General features: G+C 43.5%; 1 protein-coding gene across 6 annotated transcripts; it reads left to right on the forward strand.

Moving 5' to 3' along the window:
- Nucleotides 1-92: 92 nt before the first annotated feature.
- On the forward strand, nucleotides 93-17,465 carry RLIM (ring finger protein, LIM domain interacting). Of its 6 annotated transcripts, none has more exons than XM_015626700.3 (4): nucleotides 93-209; nucleotides 9,605-9,793; nucleotides 10,609-10,692; nucleotides 11,523-14,050. In XM_015626700.3, the coding sequence occupies exons 2-4, from the start codon at nucleotides 9,625-9,627 to the stop codon at nucleotides 13,055-13,057; spliced, it is 1,788 nt and encodes a 595-aa protein (XP_015482186.1). In that variant the 5' UTR covers nucleotides 93-209; nucleotides 9,605-9,624; the 3' UTR covers nucleotides 13,058-14,050. The 6 variants fall into 6 exon arrangements, with proteins under 6 accessions (XP_015482186.1, XP_015482190.1, XP_015482184.1 ...); XM_015626698.3 differs by having other exon boundaries at nucleotides 96-267; XM_015626703.3 differs by lacking the exon at nucleotides 93-209 and adding an exon at nucleotides 725-846.
- Nucleotides 17,466-18,531: the final 1,066 nt, after the last annotated feature.

An 18,531-nucleotide genomic window follows, 5' to 3' on the forward strand; every position in this document is an offset into this window, starting at 1 on the left:
GGGGCCGCGCGCGCTGGGCGGGGCTGCCCTCCCGGGCCGCGCCTGCGCGGGGCCGCGCGCGCCGCCACTTCCGGCTGCCGGCGGCCGCTTCCGGCCCCCCGTTCCTTGGTAACAATGGAGCAGAAAATGGCGGCCTGAGCGGGCAGGAGGCGGCGCGGCGGCGGAGCGGCACGGAAGGAGCGCGGACAGCCGGCACCCAGCCCCGAGCGGTGCGGGCAGCGGTGCACCCACAGCCGGGGGGGCGGCGGCGGGCGGCGGCGGCGGGCGGTGAGCACCGGGGCGGGGGCGGGCTCTCAAAATGGCCCGGGGAAGGGAGAGGCCCAGGCCCGGGGGAGGCGGCGGCGGCCTCCGCCCGGAGCGGAGGGCGGCAGCGGGGCCCCTCAGTCCCCGCTGGGGAGCAGCGGGGCGGCTCTGCGGAGCGGGGGAGGCTCCATCCGCGGTGCCGTGAGGGAGCGGGGGCCGGTGATGGCGGTCCGAGCGCGGGTGTGCCCGGATGGGCCGCGCTCCGTCACCCCGGGGATTCTCCTGGCGGGGCCTCCCGCCGCCACCCTGATCCTCCACCGGGGGCTGGAGCTGGGTTTGCGCTGCCCCCGAGGAGGGCAGGCGGGCCCGTCACCCTCGGGGTGTCCGGCTGGGCTGGGGGAGGAATTGGAACAAGCTCCTTTTGGGAGGGGTGGAGGGAGGGGGGTGGTTAGAGCTGCTGTCCTGGGCCTCGTCCACAGTTCAGTGCCTGCTGAAGGAATCGCAGCTTTTCAGGGCCATATTTTCAGGCCGTGCTTCCCGTGAGTCGAGGCAAGAAGCCTTGTTGTGGAGGACAGGCGAGAACAATTCTTCCTATCCCGCTGTGTAAGGCTCTGGATCAGCTTGTGACCTGTTCAGACCTGTGGTGTTTGCTGTTCCTGTGCTGAGTTTCTCCCCAGTTAATCACGTCATCTTTGCTCTGTCACCTGAGCTTCCTGTACAGATTTTTCCCTGCCCCTTTTAATGCTGTTTGTTGGAATTTAAGGTTTCTGTCTCTGTTTCAAAATCTTTTTCAAGTTCGGCTGGATGTATGTGTTTATCTTGAATGATCTGCTTTGATTGAGGAGCAATATCAGGTTGTGTATAATAGCGTGTATATATCTACATATATGTATGTGTGTGTATATATATATATAATATGGTGATGATTAAGGTTTGTTTTTTAATTTTCGATTTTAGTGTGCTGTAGAAGCCTGACAAAAGGTTTTAAAGCAAAAAAAAAACCCCTGAATTTTAAAAATAATAGTAGTATTATTTTGCTGTTTCTCAGGAAGGTGGAGCTTTCATACAGAGAAGCTCCTAAACAAGAATACAAACTTGGTAACACCCAATAGTATCATCACACATCGCATTTATTTTCCTGTCCACATTGGCAGTCTTGGGTAATTTTGACTTGAAAATAGTTGCCAAATGTTCAGAAGTTCTTGCACTAATTTGTCCCTGAATTTTAATTGCTGTGACTTGTCAAATTTTTCTAAAACAAGTAAACAGTTGGCTGCTTCTTGGGCAGTTAATTATCTTAATTGAGGGTCAGATATTTAGTTTTGTTGTAGTGGTCACCCAGCACTTAAACTGACTCTGTTCTCTCTACAGGTTTACCATTTTGGAATTAAAATAATGATAGTTTGGAATTATGTCCTGGGAAGGGAAAACACACCACACATTATAAAATTAAGGGTTTCTTGTTATGTTAGACCACTGAGGCACAGCAGCTGCAGTGTTCCCTTCATCAGCAGCTCTCACTTGGGTAAATGTTTGTCACTGAAATAACCACACACCAGTATTTTTCAAGCCTGTAGTGGTTGTCAACTGTATCATATTTCTTTTGAATTCCATATATTACTGAATTCCTGGACAAGAGTGTTGCAAGTGTCTCCTCTCCAGTATGTGTATTTGGGTTTTTTTAGTGGAATGGGGAGTGTGATGGAAATGTTTTCAAAACTCCTCTAGATCAGTATTGTTGCTTGTTCCTTTGTTCTTCTTCCCTGTGGAAGAAGGAATTTATCAAAATAAATCCCTTGATCTTAGCAGAAAGATTCCAGTTGCAGTAGAGATGTTGCCCTTTTTTTTAAACAATCATAGCATTAATATAGCATAATGTTATGACTCCATATACTTGAGTATAAAGATTGCATTTAAATCCAGCCTCATATAGCTTAACACAGTACTGGAGTGTCCTAAGTGGTTTTTTTTATAGAGAACTTCAGTTTCCATGTGTTAAAACACTTGAATCCAGACATGATTGTTGGGTGTTTATCCAAGGTTTTGTGGTTTGATCTCAGTCGTGGTGAAAATTTATCAGCTGCTGAGCTTGCAAAAATTATTCCTGAAGGGATAAAACCAAATGTGAACATTTCCATCTTCAAGATATTTTTATGAGAGTCTTGTGCTTCTCAAAACCAAAACTTCTAAAGAGCATAGCAGTGTCATAACTTAGTCAGGAGCTTTGTGTGCTGAGTAGGGATAGCCAGGAGCATCCCAGGGACTGGTTTTGCCTTTGCACAGGCTCTGGCTGCAGGTAAGATCATAAACACAAGCCTGAGTCTCCTTCAGACTACTCAGGTTTGTATTAACGAGGTACTTGTTAGGAACTTTTGGCTGCTGTGCAGTGTTGTGGCTCAGCTTTTGACTCAGGGAGGTTTGCAGGGTTGGATGGTCTTGTAAAACCACCTGATGATTATGTGACATAGGAAAAGCCAGCACACATTTAATCTTAGTTCAGTAATTTAAAATCATCTTGTGCTCAGGGCACTCTGGCTTTCGATGTGCAAGGTGTATGTGCACGTAGTCCTGTTAAAGTGCTGGAGCTTCCCTGCCTTGGGATGGCATCAGAAATGGAATTCTCATGGTACAGATGCCTACTTAAATCCAAATAAATTTGCCTTCATTTTATTTCTCACTTCTGTGTTTGTTGGGCACCAGATAGCAACAAGAGCAGGAACGCACGTATCGGAATTCCTCTGTGGGTTGTGGTCTCAGTGATTCTGTGGTTGTTGCCTTTTTACTATTAGCAGTGCTTGCATTAGCAGCAGTTGTGTGGAGACTGCAAGATTCAGCAGTGAATTTAAAGATGGGTTTTTCTTTTTTAGTTGAAAGTCAGTGAGGGTTGATTGGCTTAGGGTTTTCACTAACCATAGCTTATGTTTCTTCAGAAATCAAAACTCTACTTGTCCTTGGATGTCAGTCCTGTTCTGGTGCTGTCCCTCAGGGTGAACACTGGTTATTTGTGTGCAGCTTTACTTCTTCTTTTGAGTTCAGAGTGGGCCTTCTGCTGACCCAGCAGGAAGCTCATTTCTGGGCAGAAAGAGCATCATTTCATGAGCCTGCAGTGCTACAAACTTGCTGCACCTCATATACACCAAGCTTTCTCTTCTGTGCTGTCTGAATTTGATGGCAAAAGGCAGCGTTATCTTAATTTTATTTTCCACTAGTATGTGAAAAGTGTTGTTTTACTAAGTGCAGATGATAAAAGGCAAAGCCCAGCATTTTGGCAGTTGTTACCACATTTTATTTTCAGAGCTCCATCTTGGTTCCACATGCTCTCAAGTGTTCTGGAATTGCTAAGCTCTGCCCTGATTTCCTCACTTCTTTCTGACTTATCAGGAGTTGTTAGTGTTTCTCTTCTTTATCTCAACAGTTGGTTCAGCTGAAGTGTTTTTCCTCTCTGGTTTGTTGGGGCTTTTTTATTCTGTGGAACTTTCTGCCACTGTTCTGCAAAAGTATTCATTTGCTTTCTATTGTTTGAAATGTATGTTCAGAATGAGATCTTGTTTGAGGGCCTTTGCTTTGAAACACACTGTGATAGTGAAAAAGCTGAATTGATGTTTAACACTACTTGTTAAAGTGGCATTTAAATTTTACTGCACTTTTCACAGAACACTTCCCTAGAACACAAAACTCTTCCAGCTTTCCAAGAGTGATGCATGTTTCATGAAAATTTTTGAATTAAAGAGGACATAGGGAGTTCTTGATTTTAAAACTTGTGGTAGTTTTATTAAAAATCTGATAAGAACCTAAATCTGCTGTTCATCCCAGTGGAAATAAAAAGCCAGAATAGCTGGGGGGGAAAAAAAAATCCCAAAATTCATGATGCCACTTTGAAAACCAGAAAAGTTTGTTCCTTTTTACTGTTTCTAAGATGGAGATGAGTGTATTGGACCTGTGGTATCAAAGCCTTTGGTGTGATGACAAAAGGAAGCTTGTGCACCTGCACAAAAAGAGAAAGCCAAACAAACTTGACATAATGAAGCTCCATGTATAATGCAAATAGATGACTTTCATTGCACTGTCTTAGGGTGTCTTTTTCCTTTAATGATGGGATTCACTGACAGTTTTTGCTTCTGCTTTTGAGCTTGTAGACTTGAGTGATGAAATATTTAAGATGAAAATGTAGTTTCTGTTATGTCTTACTTCCAGCTAGTTTTGAGTATTGAGAAATTGGATACTGACTGGCATGGAAACTGTTTTTTAACTTTGAATTCTTCTAGGAAAATGAGGTGGGGTGGGTTGGATGAGTGCTGTGTGTGGAGTGGGTTCTGTTTGTGCTTGAAGGAGCTGGGGTAAGAGGACTGCCTGTTCTAGCTGCTGTTCCTGTGTCATTTGAGACATGGAATTGGAGCAAGGGCTGGCTGGGGCCGTGCTGCCATGGCACGTCAGAGCTGCTGAAGTCACAGTTCGTGGAAAGCACTTGGACACGCAGCTGTGCTGTGCTTCTCTGGAGCTGAAGTGTCTTTGAGGCATGTTCACTGCAAGCTGGGCAGGGAAAAAAGCCTCTAACGACCCAAAGCAAACAAATCAGTGTTTCTGACTTGCATCCTGAGTCACTCTTGTAGTCCAAGGGTTTGATCAGTTCTGCAGACTGCAGGTAAGCAAGGTGCTCTACAGGTTGAAGTAGCTAATTAAGATGAAGGTATGAATCATAAATGAGAAGTTTGCCTTCTGCTGAGGACACCTCTGGAACACCCACACTGCCATCCTCTTTTTTGTTTATCCAGAGGTATTAACTGTGTTGCTGGGACGTGAGGTAACTCAGGAAGCATTCCTGCCATACAGGGCACGAGAGATTCTCAGGTGAGGTTGAAATACCGGTAACACCAACATGGGGGAGTTCTAGAGGAGCTTCTTGCACACCTGACTCATGAGCAGCTGAGTTGTTTCTTCAGTTTAATTAAATTCCATGCCTTGTCCTGTTAAAATTTGAGGCTTGCCGCATAAATCTTAACAAAGGTCTTAGTTTTAAGGTAGTGCTTTTTTATTTAACCCTGCCAATGAGTGATTTCAGGGTTTGTCAGAATTTTTAAGTTCTGCCTAGATGGTTTAATGAGAGTTCTAATATTTTATGGGATTTCTTTAAACCTAAAAGCACTAGGAATGCAGGCTAAGGTAGTGTCTTGGTATTCAATACAGATAACTAATGTCAGGAGATATTGCACATTCTTGAAGGAGGAAGAGATTTATTACTGTGCATTATGGTCCATTAGTACTTTTTCTGGGAAGAATCCTGTAGTCCACAAGTGCTATGCAGTATGGAGATAGGCTGTTGAAGGTAAATGGGTGACACATGTTATCCCTGCTTGCTGTTCCACTAGATTTGAGGCAGAAGCTCATTCCTGACTGGATTTAGTTTATGCACAACCTGGCATGAAAGAAAACAAAATATTTCTTATGCTGTAAGAACGATAACTTTGCATTATTGAGGGAATATGCAGTACTTTTAAATTGTCCCAGTCCAAAATAACACAGTATTACTTCCTCTTGAATAAAAGAATGTAACAAACAATAGCTTTTGAGGGCTTACTGCAGTCTGGAGCAGCAGTGGGGAGACAGGCAGTCATTTGTGCTTGGAAATCTCTGAGCTTGTTGAAGCGTAACTGCAGGGAAGATACTTTTCTGATTTGTGGCAGGATGGGAACACCAATTAAGAATTCACTGTAGTTACTGTCTAGATATTCAGCTGCTGATTTATTTTTTTTTTAAAGGAGAAAAATTGTTTATCCTATCTCTGATTCTCTTGCTTTGTGCAGTCTTTAGGTGGTCACCCCCTCACTTCCCCATAAAGAGATTTTCCTATCTGGGTATCTCAGCTGAAGTTGGCAATAACCAGCAGATCTGAACTTCCTGCTTGTAGTTGTGATCTTCCCCACCCTGTGTCAACTCAGTGCTGACAAGGAAGGACACTAAAGGAGGAAATTCTGGATCTTTTAGCTTGGATAAGAACAAAGTCTTACAGTGGAAGATAGAAAAGCATAGTTGAACTGTACCTGCTTATTAGATAGCCAAATGTTGGTTATTTTGTTGTAAACTAATAGTACACCTGTTGGTTTTCCTTCATCAGGCTTCCCTGTATTACTGGCTTCCTTCAGCCAGTCTTAATTGTCTGCAGGGTGTGAGCTGACAGCAGCATCCTGAGGGGCAGATTTTCAAGTTATTTCTGCCTCTCTGTGCAGGGAGAGTAACTCCCACCAGGGAAATCCTGCTGTCCAGCTAGATGGGCTCTGTGGAGCTGTGCTGAGGCAGGAGCGCTCTAAACATTCCAGTAAGTTCAGTCTGGCCATGGAGAGCTCTGCAGCAGGCTGGGAGGTGAGGCTTATGTTGGACAATGTGCACAATGAGCTGAGTGCACAGGGAGGAGATAGAAAACAGCAGCAGCCTTGGGGTAGAAATCCTGCTTTTATTTACTGGTTTTAATACCAGAGCTGTGGTTTGAAGAGTACCATCCCATTTGCTATCAGCAGTCAGATAGGGAGAATGTGTTGTTGCTGTTTCTGTGCCATCTTTATTTCCATCATAGAGGTTCACAGCTTTTCTGGGATCATGAAATTGGGATATGGGGGATTGGTGTAACTTGTTAGTGCTTGCAATAGGAAAATACAGCAATTTGTCACTAGCAGAAATAGTATTCATGTAAATTAAATTCTTCATTCAAGATCCTGCCTCTGAGGCTTTTTTCTTAGCAGTAAACTCTATTCAGCCTTGACCATTAGCTGATTTCATGGGAAGATGTGATGGAGGAGAAAAAAGGAGCAAACCTGGAAATAAGTAGTACTGACTTATTCCAAGCATTTCCTAAAGAACCACCTATTGAACTGTACATCAGCCAGTTTGTAAAGAAGAGGTATTTAAATTTTTCAAACCCCATTTGACTTGTTTTGACTCTCCCTTTTTTCCTTACTAAGAATGGTACTCCTTCATTTTCTGAAATGGAATAGGCAAATGTCTTTGAATCACGTAGACATTAGATAGCCAAGGTGCCTGCAAGCCCTGGAATTTTCAGTTAAAAGGAAAGTAGTAAATAATTAATAAACAAATATTGTGTTTTGTATGCATAGTGCATCTTTCTTTTTTAAAAGCTCTTGAAGAATTAGTGTAATGCTTACAAAGGTGTTAATATTGCCATCTTTCTGAAGACCTTTCACGTGTTTCCAAGTCAGTAAATCCCATGACAGTCATTTGGAGTAAAATATTTTACAAAACTTGGTGCTGCTCCTGGCTTTTAGCATCTTATTACTTGTCTTTATTTTCTTAATCTTGTTGTTGACTTTGTATCATAGTTATCCCAAAAAAGGGAATGCTGGTTAGAGTTTGATGTGTATTCCCAAAGAACTGATGCATCTTTCAAGGTTTTATTTTGGATACAACTTTCTCATTCTATTTGAGACTTTCATTCAGATCATACCAGAATGAGATAGAGCTGCTTTTAAAAGTATTTTCTCCGACATGTCTTTAAGTAATGCTACTTGGAGTAATAATTCTTCGACAAAAAGCTTGTAAAAAACGTTGATTGAAGCTGTGTTCTCATTAGAAATATGTGCCTGGCCTCTGAAGGGCACAGAGATTTCCTGAGTGAGCTTGGTCAGAGCTGAACACACCTGCAGAAACTATTGCTCAACTGTCCTGTGAATGGGGTCATTTATCAGCACCAGAACACAACACTCACATGCCAGTCTGCAGTCTTCAGATTGCACCAGGGGTTTAGAAATGCAGAGAAAGCCGAGAGGCTCCCATCTGACTCAGGAGTAACCCTGGTAATTGCTGCTGTTCCCTGATTGCTGAAAAAAAGAGTGTAATTGCATTGGTAAAAGGGCAGAACTTCACAGAACCAAATGGCACCAGTAGCCCAGAGTGGCAATAAGTTAATAGCACCAACTTAAAATCAAGTTCTATCAGAACTGGAGACAAAGAGGGTCAGAACAGCAGTTTGATAATTTGCAAGTCTGCAATAATGGGATGTCCTGTCCTGTGGAATTTTTCTGGTGCTACACACCGAGGTCGGAGGTGCACTTTAATTTTCACCATAGCAGCTGAAATAAAATGCCCATGGAGATCATGCAGTGCTGCTCTTCTGGAGAAGCACTAATGTAAACTGTGGGCAGTCTTGACTTGACAGCTGTGCTGACAAACCAAAAAAAGATGCTTTTTGCACTAGACAGATGTCTAAGTGTTGGAAATTTTCCAGTGAGAAGCAGAAAAGCTTTATTCTTCCAGTATTTCCATGTCACATGAAGTATGGTTTAAATGAAAGGAATGTTTTCTGATGGGGAATGTTATTGCAGAGCTTTTTAGCATGCAGAGGATTAGCTTGTTAATCACCTCTCTGAGTAACTAGATTCTACCAGTTGTACAGGAAAATTCTTGGTGCTGTGAATATTGAGGCAGAGTGATCAAGGAAACTGGTTATTTTATCTTCATTTGATGTATTTGCATGGCACAGCCAGTGCCAGAATGTCTCCTGCATTTGCATGTGTTCCTTATAATATTTATCAGATACAGACACGGCATCCATCGATTATTTTCCTTGAAAGAGAGACGTTGTCAGGTATTTCATCCAAATGAAAAACAATATGAGAAAGTTATATTTAAAAATATGCAGCCTAGAAGACAGCTCTTTAAAGCAGTGATACCTGGTGTATGCTGGAGTTTTGTCTTGGAAATTTGCTCATCAACATCAGTTGATGTTCAGTAAAAGCTGAAACTTGAAAGCAAATTCCTCTCTTGATGTAAAAGTGTAAAGGTGATTTTACAAACTCTTTGTTTTTTGAGGGAATGAGAACCTGGTTTTGTGCACAGACACAAAAACAAACACTCGGAGTTCTTCATAACCACTTTGTTGTGTTAAAATTCACTTGTATGGTGAAGAGGGTGTTTCTGTAGCAGGCAGGAAAAAGCAAGGAACATATAATCCTGTGCTCAGAGAGCATGATCAAGGATGGCTTATGCCTTGTACTACACTTCTGTAAGGCGGCTTGGACAGGCAGTTGTGATATTTGGAATATTTTATGCAAAAAGCACATAATCATGGTCACCTACTCTGTGAATGCCAAGATGGGCTAAGGCTCATGACAGATGATATTCTGTGTTCAGCTTGCTGCTTTGTTGAGTATTTGGTAATGATGGGCATCAGTTTTGCTTGTACTTCTTGAGGAGGTTTCTTTGTTTTTAATCCCTCTGGTGATGAACCTGATCTTAACTAAAGCTTCATTAGCAAACTGCTTTAACCTGTGCTTCACTCTCTATTGCAAACATGCCTAAATTCCAGGCTGTATTTCACTGCTCTCAATGAAGGCTTTATTCTCTCCTTTTTTAGGTACTCTTCTACTCATCAAGATGGAAAGCTCAGATTCTAGTGATAAAGGAAGTATTGATCAATCAGAAGCCCAACGTCAGAGCCAGCTGGATCGGTTAGATCGAGAGGAAGCTTTCTATCAGTTTGTGAACAACCTGAGTGAAGAGGACTACAGGCTTATGAGAGATAACAATTTGCTAGGAACACCAGGTAGGTAATGTTTGCCTGTGTCCATCCTGCTAGAGTTGCTTGTAGGCAATTTGTGTCATTTTCTCTTCTCCTGAAGCCCTTTCACCCGTCTGTGTGCTGCAGCCGTGTTCCGTGGTAAGAAGTAGCTTCTTGCTAATTTGCACACATTTAAATTCACGTTGTCCCTTGACTTGTGGAGACATAGGATGGTGTGGATTCACCAGATCTGGTGTTTGCACAACTTGGCAGGAACACCCAGATTTGACCCAGTTCCAGTTACGAGCCCTTAAATGGACAAAAAGTCTCCTTTAAGCATCTGTGTGCAGATTTTGTGCTGGTGAGGTTAGAAGTTTGTAACCAGGGTAAGTAGTCTGGTATGAGATTTTGCATGGGCATTTTGATGTCAGCTCTCAATCAACTTGTTAGATTTCCTTTTTATAGGTTAAAATCTAATTCAAACCATGTCTCAAGTAACTTAAACCTTCTTTTCCTGCTTGTGGAAGTGTTAACCTCAACTATTTCACTCTGGACACCCTAATGGGTGTAGGATGACAGAAATTGCTGCTCAGTTGTAGAGGTTACAGAACCAGAGAGCACATCTCTCTTGAATAGGACAGAACTATTGGATATTTCATCTTCAGGAAAACTTAATTGGGACAACAGTGCTAAAGTGTCCGAACTTCCCCTTAGCAACGTGCTTGGCAGTGCCATTATGGCAGGATTTAATTAGACAGAACATAAGCAGTGGCTTGTACCTTCTTTAGAAGCTTTTGATAATGCTTGCCATACGTATATGATTTGGAAATATTTTTGGAAAATTTTGCTTATTTTCTAAGGTGAAATTACTGAAGAAGAGTTGCTGAGAAGGCTACACCAAGTTAAAGAAGGTCCGCCACAGCAAAACAGTGATGAGAATAGAGGTATATACAGTGTTTGTGAAAACTCTTAACTTTAGCACCCCGTACGGACCTAAACTTGAGTGCAGGAGTGGAAAAAGTTAAGCCTAGGCAGGTGCAAGGTGAGCTTTGTTTCAAAACTCAGTGAACCTTATGTCTGGTATCTGCTGCAGAGGTCAGTTTGGGACAGATTTCATTCGTAACACATCTCTTACTTCTATCAAAATAAAGTTTTGTTAAGGTTTATTATTTTTTTTTTATTTCTTTAAAGATTGCCTTTCTGTCTGCTCCCTTCTGGGATGCTTTTTGGCAATCCCTCTTTTTAATTCACCATTCTTCCCTTCCAAAATGCTGCATTGCTTGTGTTGTCACCCTTCTGTAGAGATTGGTGGGGGACCCTCGGGGGTGACCACTGGGGTTCATTTCTTCAGTGAGACAGATTAGCTATAAAGCTCTGCAGGTTGAGGCTCAGGACAAACTTAATTCTCTGTTTCACGGTCGATAGATCACTTAATTGTTTGGAAAGGAAAACACAGAATATTGATGTGTTATGACACCTGACATGTGACTTTCCATTTACTTAAGATAGAAAATACGTGTTCTTTTGATGACTTGTTTGCTCTGTGATGGCTGCAGCCTCTCTGTCCATATTAGAGCAATGTCCACTCCTGCTCCCTTAGAAGAGCTCTGGTAGTTACAGGATTGTCACTCTGCCTATGAAACCACAGTAGCACTTGGTAGGATTCAGCACTTCTAACTTGTCCCTTGTTAAGCTAAGCAATTATGTTCTTGGAAAAGATGGCTCCAAAATTAGCTCAGTACTCTAATTTTGGTAGTTCCCTGTCTTTTCACAGGTGCAGAGTCCGCAGAAGATGTTTCAAATGGAGATTCTATAATAGACTGGCTTAATTCAGTCCGACAGACTGGAAATACAACACGAAGTGGGCAGCGAGGAAACCAGTCCTGGAGAGCAGTGAGCCGGACTAACCCAAATAGTGGCGACTTCAGATTCAGTTTGGAAATAAATGTCAACCGTAATAATGGGAACACGAATCCAGAAACTGAGAATGAGCCATCTGTAGAGCCTTCCAATGGGGAGGATTTGGAAAACAGCCAAAGTGACTCTGAAATTCCAAGGTCTGAATCACCGTCTGTAAGGCAGCCTGGATCAGAAAGGAGCAGCGCGGAGGAGCTGACAGCTGAGGAGGCTTCCCCTCCTAGAGGGCAGAGGAGAGCCAGGAGTAGGAGTCCAGAACAGCGGCGGACGCGGGCTAGGACTGATAGAAGTAGGTCACCTATTAATGCAGTGAGTGAGGCCCCTCGCAGGTCTCACCATAACACATCATCTCAAACGCTCGAGCACTCCTCAGCGAGCGAGGCTGAGGGCAGCTCTAGAACCAGGCAGCACGTGACCTTAAGGCAGCACACAGTGGGGACTGAGGTGCCAAGTGAAAACGCAGTTCTGTTTTCCCCCCCTGAAACGAGGCCTGCTCCTCAAGCAGCGGGTTCTTCAGAAACCACCGGCACCAGCGAGTCCACGGCTCCTGGGCAGAGGCCTCCCACCATAGTGCTTGACCTGCAGGTGAGAAGAGTTCGCCCGGGCGAGTACCGGCAGAGGGACAGCATAGCCAACAGGACCCGCTCCCGCTCCCAGACCCCCAACAACACGGTCACCTACGAGAGCGAGCGCGGAGGATTCCGGCGCACGTTCTCCCGCTCGGAGCGAGCCGGGGTGAGAACTTACGTCAGCACCATTAGGATTCCCATCCGTAGGATCTTAAACACAGGCCTGAGCGAGACCACGTCCGTGGCCATCCAGACCATGCTGAGGCAGATCATGACAGGCTTCGGGGAGCTCAGCTACTTCATGTACAGTGATAGCGATGCAGATCCCGGTGCGCCGGCTCCCAGTCAGAACGTGGAGACTTCTGAGGCGCAGAGCGGAGGCGGGGGCACCTCGGGCAGCGAGAATGCAGATGTCAGCTCAGGGGAGGTGTACGAGGGTGGGCACGAGGCTAGCTCGACATCTGGTGCCAGGAGGGAAGGCCGCAACATGAGGGGGTCGGTCACTTTTGAAGAAAGCGGTTCTCTACCATTCCTTAGCCTTGCACAATTTTTCCTACTCAACGAAGATGACGATGACCAACCGAGAGGACTCACCAAAGAACAAATTGACAACCTAGCCATGAGGAATTTTGGTGAGAGCGACGCTCTGAAAACCTGCAGCGTGTGCATCACAGAGTACACGGAGGGCAACAAGCTCCGCAAGCTGCCGTGCTCGCACGAGTACCACGTGCACTGCATCGACCGCTGGCTGTCGGAGAACTCCACCTGCCCCATCTGCCGCAGAGCAGTCTTAGCTTCTGGGAACAGGGAGAGCGTTGTCTAAAGGAGAGCTGAGTCAATGGCCAGGCAGCTGGTGTGATAGTGATGGGCAAAGAAGTCACTTCCTTTATGGCCACTTTTTGAGTGGTACCTCAATGTATAGTAATGACTCGGAGTGAATCTTCCCTCATTGAAGCATTTTCTCTGGATTCAAGCATTGGGAATTGGAAAAATTTCTTTAATTAGGTTTTTCGAGTTCTAGTCGGTTTGGGTGTTCAATTTCACTTGTCCAAAGACATCTCCCCAATTCAAAATATTTTTTTCTTTGTGAAGAGTATTAAGTTCTTTCTCCTGTCCAGCCCTTGCCATCCCAGTCCAATAAACAGTTTGTCCTCAAGATTGTGCTTCTGAGGAGTTCTTTGAGAAGTTATCCCAGCTCAGTGTCCATGAGTCATAGAGGAATTTTTGCAAGAAATCCAACTCTCTGAAAAAATAATATTAATTTAATTGCACATGTGAACATACTTTTAATTTTCCTCCTGGGTTAATATTGGACATGTCTGTGTAAATAACGCTAATGTTAGCCCTTTCCCCATCACTATGGCACGCTGTAGGATGAGCTGTTAGCGTAATTGGGATATTTATCTTGTTGTGGAAATATAAGAATTGCCTATGCTTGTTTAAATAAAGGAAAAAAAAAAACCCAACAAATCTGTTTTAAAATTGTAAAGCTTTTTTGTAGAAGCTCAGTACTTTTCCAACGCACTGTTGTACTCTAACGCATTAAGAATTAAAATTGTACCATGCTTAGAAATCAAGAATGCTTTTCATACAGACCCCACCACACAGAGAGCAAAGTGAACACGAGAGAGCTGCTTTTGTGACTGTGTACCTGTCAAGAGCAGTGCATATCTGTACTATTTATGTGAACAGCTACTGTAACATAAAAACAGTTGGATTAGACATTTAATTGCATTTTAAAAAACGGAAATGAAATGTTATAATTGCGGTGTTTTTGGCTCAGTAATGCCACCAAAAAAAAAAAAAAAGATAAAAATTAGAAACTGTTCTAATGGCTGGTTATTTCTTGGTATGGTTGCAAATATGGAATAATACAAACCCATGTGTACTGGCTTGTTCACTGAGGTTTGTGCCCAATTTTTCTATCAGCTTTTGCTCTCAATTTTTGAGGCAATGTAACTTCAGCAAACAGTTATGGACAGGTTGGTTTTTTAGTTCTTCATGAGCTTCAACTGTATTGGTAACCCCTGGATGTGCTGAGTGATCTGGTGTTGGGAGCCTGTGATACAAGTGCCACAGGGAATAACTGGAAAGCACATCCTTGGTATTGGGTTACATTTAAAAATGAGTGCACTTAAATGTGTAGCAGATTCTCGAGAATAACAGTAAAAACCCAACAAGCTCTTTTTATTCCTATTGGACAGAATGAAAATTAATTTTTTTTTTTAAATTAGGTATGTGATGTGTTGCAGTTGAGAATTGCAGAATGTACCTAAACTCTCATCAGTGTGTGTATGTGGGGAAACACCCTTCACTCTCAGTGACCCCTTCTTCTTTTTATTCTCTAAGGTTTTGGGTTTTTCCTGGCTTACATGTGCAATGGGAAAGTGGTTTTTATTTATTTCCACTCCAGGGCAGTAGTTCTGAAGGGATATGAGCTGCTCTTGGTGGCTGGATGGGAAATGTTGCTTGTTCCTCAGATGACAAAACCAAAGCTGGCCTATCTCTTTTTTCCTAATTAAAACACATTTTTGGTGTTTTATAGTGGTGGGTGCATAAACTCTAATTGCTGCTCTAAACCATTTCAACATCTCAGCTAGTTCAGTATTCCACATCATCCCAAAATTCCTTTTTTTTTTCCCCTCCATGTGCATTTTGTGCTGTTTCAGTGGGAAACCCTGACTGGTTGTTGAGCTCACTTTCCTCCTGGTGGGACACACCACCACGGCAGAGAGAACACGAGGGTTCTTTGGGAACAGAACAAGCAATCAGCTCACAGGTTTGGTTTTTCCTTGGGCACCCATCACTGGAAAATTAAAAGTTGGCTGTTGATTCTGGGTGCTGGGTTCTCCGTGCCAAAATTTCACAGCAAAACAACACTTCTGAATTTCACAGAGCAAATACTCGCCTCAGTCACGGTTTCCAGACTTACAGAGCATAGAATTAGAAGGAAAAAATAAAAAATCCCTCTTTACATGAGTACTGTGTTAGATGTTGAAGGTCAGAGATGCTCAAATCAGAGCTGGTGGCCACCAGGAAGGGAGCCCAGTTATCCCAAACCCACACAAAGCATGGCTGTGGTACCTCTCACCCCACCTTTTCCATGGAATTTCCACCTTGGTAGAACTGCCCTTACAGTTTTCTTAGCTAATAGCATGTCTTAACATTTTATCTTTCTGTAACAAGAACAATTAATAAAATCTTGGAGGTTTCCCAATCAGTACCAAGAGCAAATAATTTAATCTCCGTTTGGGAGATGTTGAATTTTCTCTGTCGTTTCTCTGCCTTTTGCAGTGCTGAGTGTGCTAAAGGGGCTGGGGGCTCATTGTCTGCAGCAAAAACTTCTTTATGTAGCTCAGTTAATTAGGGTAATTAAATTTCTATTTATCTAAATTTAGATAGGAGTTAGGAAAAGCCAATATTAACATTTCAGTTGCTTGCAAAACTGAAGTGAAACACTTTCATAATTAGACTAATTTACATTTCATGAATTATTTTGATAGGGAACATGTGTATTTAGCTTTTCCTTCCTTTTTTTTTTGTATTTCTGGAGGAAGACACAGCATCTTCAGTCGTGCTGGAGGGGTATGAAGGGTTAAAAGGGCGAGTTTTGTCTCGTTGCTGATTTGTAGGAAGGATGGTTTTGGAGCCTGGGTCACAGTGCCACCGTGTGGGATCTGCCTTCAGCACCAGCGGGATTCCTCAGCATCAGCAGCTTCTATTTTGGTTTGGAAGGATCCTCTTTGTCATTACCCCACTCACTGGTTCCCACGGGGTTTTCTTCCCAAATGTCCAAACTCCTGCTGGGAATTCCTGATGTGTGAGCTTCATTCCTTTCTGGCAGGACAGACCCTGCCCACAGCAATGAGCACCGGGCCAAAGCCTTGTGACAAACACAGTTTTAATAATTACATCAGTTATGGGTTGCTGTAAGTTCATGTTTTAATTCACATTGTGAACCAACACAGACGTGTGGGTGCTCACATTAAATTTTTTTTGTGTTATTTTTTATTTTATTTGGGGCTTTATCTGAAAAACCTGAATTCCTGGTGCTGGTTCAATTTTCCTTTCACGTGCATATTTTTTATTTCTTCTAACAAGTCGAATTTTTTGCAGAGAACTTGAAGGCAGTCGAGTTGTTTTAAAAGCCATTTGATTATTTAGGTACTTCATGCATAGAAATCAGGGAATTTTAAAGGCCTTTTGTAGGAAGCACAGCAGCTGCAGGACAGACACCCAGGGGTCTGAAGGAGCTCTAATTGTCCATTGTGTGCGCTTGCAGACCAAGGATTTCCCACCAGAGCTGGCACAATGGCACATAATGAGTGGCATCCCAGTTTCCTCTCACTTGTCTGGGTTATGCAAATGTGGGACTCCAAAGGCCCCTTTCCCAGTGGGATAACCACAATCCAGCGGTTTCCTCCTAAAAATGGACAATGTGAGGGTCACAAGAGGTGCAGGTAAGGATGAGGGGGGTTCTAAACAAATCTCCTTCGCTCCATCTCACCCTTAATTTGGGGTTTTTGTGTCCACAAAGGCGATGTCCTGGTTTGGGAAAGGCTCTGGGTGAGCAGGCGAGGAGGAGCCCGGCGCTGTCGGAAATGTCTGCCTGCTCCTCTGCCTTTTCCCAGAAGGAGGAGCTTTGGATGAAGGTTGGCTTGGAGCCACATGGAGGGAATTTATAACAACTTCAGAAATATTTCCTGCCCTTATGTACAGTAGGCTTTTTGTTTACCCTCAACTGGAGGGGGGGAAGCAGGAGGCTGAAGAGACACAATTAATGGTAACGTACCCAAAGTACAAAGAAGTGGTGGTGTGGTAAAAAAAAGAGGTTTGCATCTGTTGCACCAGGGCTTCCCAGCCTCTCAGACAGACTGTGTCTCCTTTTTCTTATGGGGAAACATACCATCAAATTTATTTGATTTCTATCTGGTTTTATTCCCTTTAGCTACAATATTTGAGACCCTTTCTGAATTTCACTCTGCTGGGAAGGCTGTTGGTTGGGAAGCCCTGAATTCCACTGTGACACTTTATTTTTTCCCTTTTTCTTTGGTACAGTGCTTTACATTTGTTGTTTTTTTGTTTGTTTGTTTGTTTAATACAAACTGGTATCAGAGGTTTTTGGACACAGTTTGACCAGGTTTACCAGCTAACACTTAGGAGGAGTTTGTTCCCTATGTAAGATGTTATAATGCAGATTTAAATAGACTCAATAAAATGCATGAAGCGTTCATTTTGTGCTGGATCATCACTCCTTGGGTTTATTCTTACGTTGGGAATGCACTGGAGTACACAGTGACAAGAATTTATTTCCTCCATTCACCTTTCCTCTTGAGGCAGAAAGGAAGGAGCTGGAATGCTACAGAATTAACTTAGGACATAAAACTGAAGAAATAAATCCCTCTATGTCCCAGACTTTGTAAATGTGGCAGTGGATAATGTAGGGTACAAAAGCAGCATCTCCAAGTTTTCTTCCAAGGAAAAGCAGTGACTCCAGGTATCCATCAGGGCTGAGTCTCCCTGCAAATCCAACCAGGATTCCAGGAGAATCTCACAGTGGCTTCAAACTCCATCCTAAAATTAGCAGCTGAGGTATGTGCAAACGCTTCCTGGAGTGGGAAGGAAGTTTTTTAGGGTGTGGGAAGCTCTATTTATTACCCGTGCTTCCCTCACCTCAGTCCCGTAGCTCGGGTAGGAGGCGGGAGCCGCTCGCCGAGAGCAGCACGGTGACATCGGTGCAGAAGAAGGGGCAGGAAGGTTTTGGGTCCCTGAAAAAGGGAGTTTGGGGTGCCAGGGGATGGGTTCAGTGTCACAGCTGGGCTGATGCTCCTCAGCACTGCCAGTGATGCTCTTCTCCAGCAAGGAGAAGCTGTGGGGTGCATGGAGCTGGAATTCTGCTCCTGTTGCTCTATTGGGAACGGAGAGAAGAACGACACAGACTCTTTTGGGAGTTGAACAGGAGAATTTCTCTCTGGTTTATTATCTCAGATCTTTTTTATAGACTGACATGAAAGTACAGAAAAGTAAAACTTATTGGTTAGTAAACTAACACATCACCATCATTGGTCTTGACCTTCTCTTGCAAGAAAACAAGGAACAGACAAACAGCACCTGCAAGGCTGTTTTCTATCTCTGAGGATTGTTTTAATTCCTCCTTATGATTTCCCAGGCCACTTTCTCAGGTGAGACTGAGAAAGTTATGCAGCCTGCTATTCCACAGGCACTGTGCTCCCTGCTTCATAGTTAGCATCCATATGCTCCAGCTTCACACTCCATAGGGAGAGCTCTTGGATAAAG

Source organism: Parus major, chromosome 4A (assembly GCF_001522545.3).
Source record: "Parus major isolate Abel chromosome 4A, Parus_major1.1, whole genome shotgun sequence".
NCBI classification, from domain to species: Eukaryota; Metazoa; Chordata; class Aves; order Passeriformes; family Paridae; genus Parus; species Parus major.

What these genes read in the sequence shown, in the direction of transcription:
- RLIM (XM_015626700.3), top strand. Translation starts at nt 9,625, where the DNA reads ATGGAAAGCTCAGATTCTAGTGATAAAGGAAGTATTGATCAATCAGAA. An exon ending in CAATTTGCTAGGAACACCAG is followed by an intron (nt 9,794 to 10,608) that starts GTAGGTAATGTT and finishes TTATTTTCTAAG; the next exon opens with GTGAAATTACTGAAGAAGAG. An exon ending in AAACAGTGATGAGAATAGAG is followed by an intron (nt 10,693 to 11,522) that starts GTATATACAGTG and finishes GTCTTTTCACAG; the next exon opens with GTGCAGAGTCCGCAGAAGAT.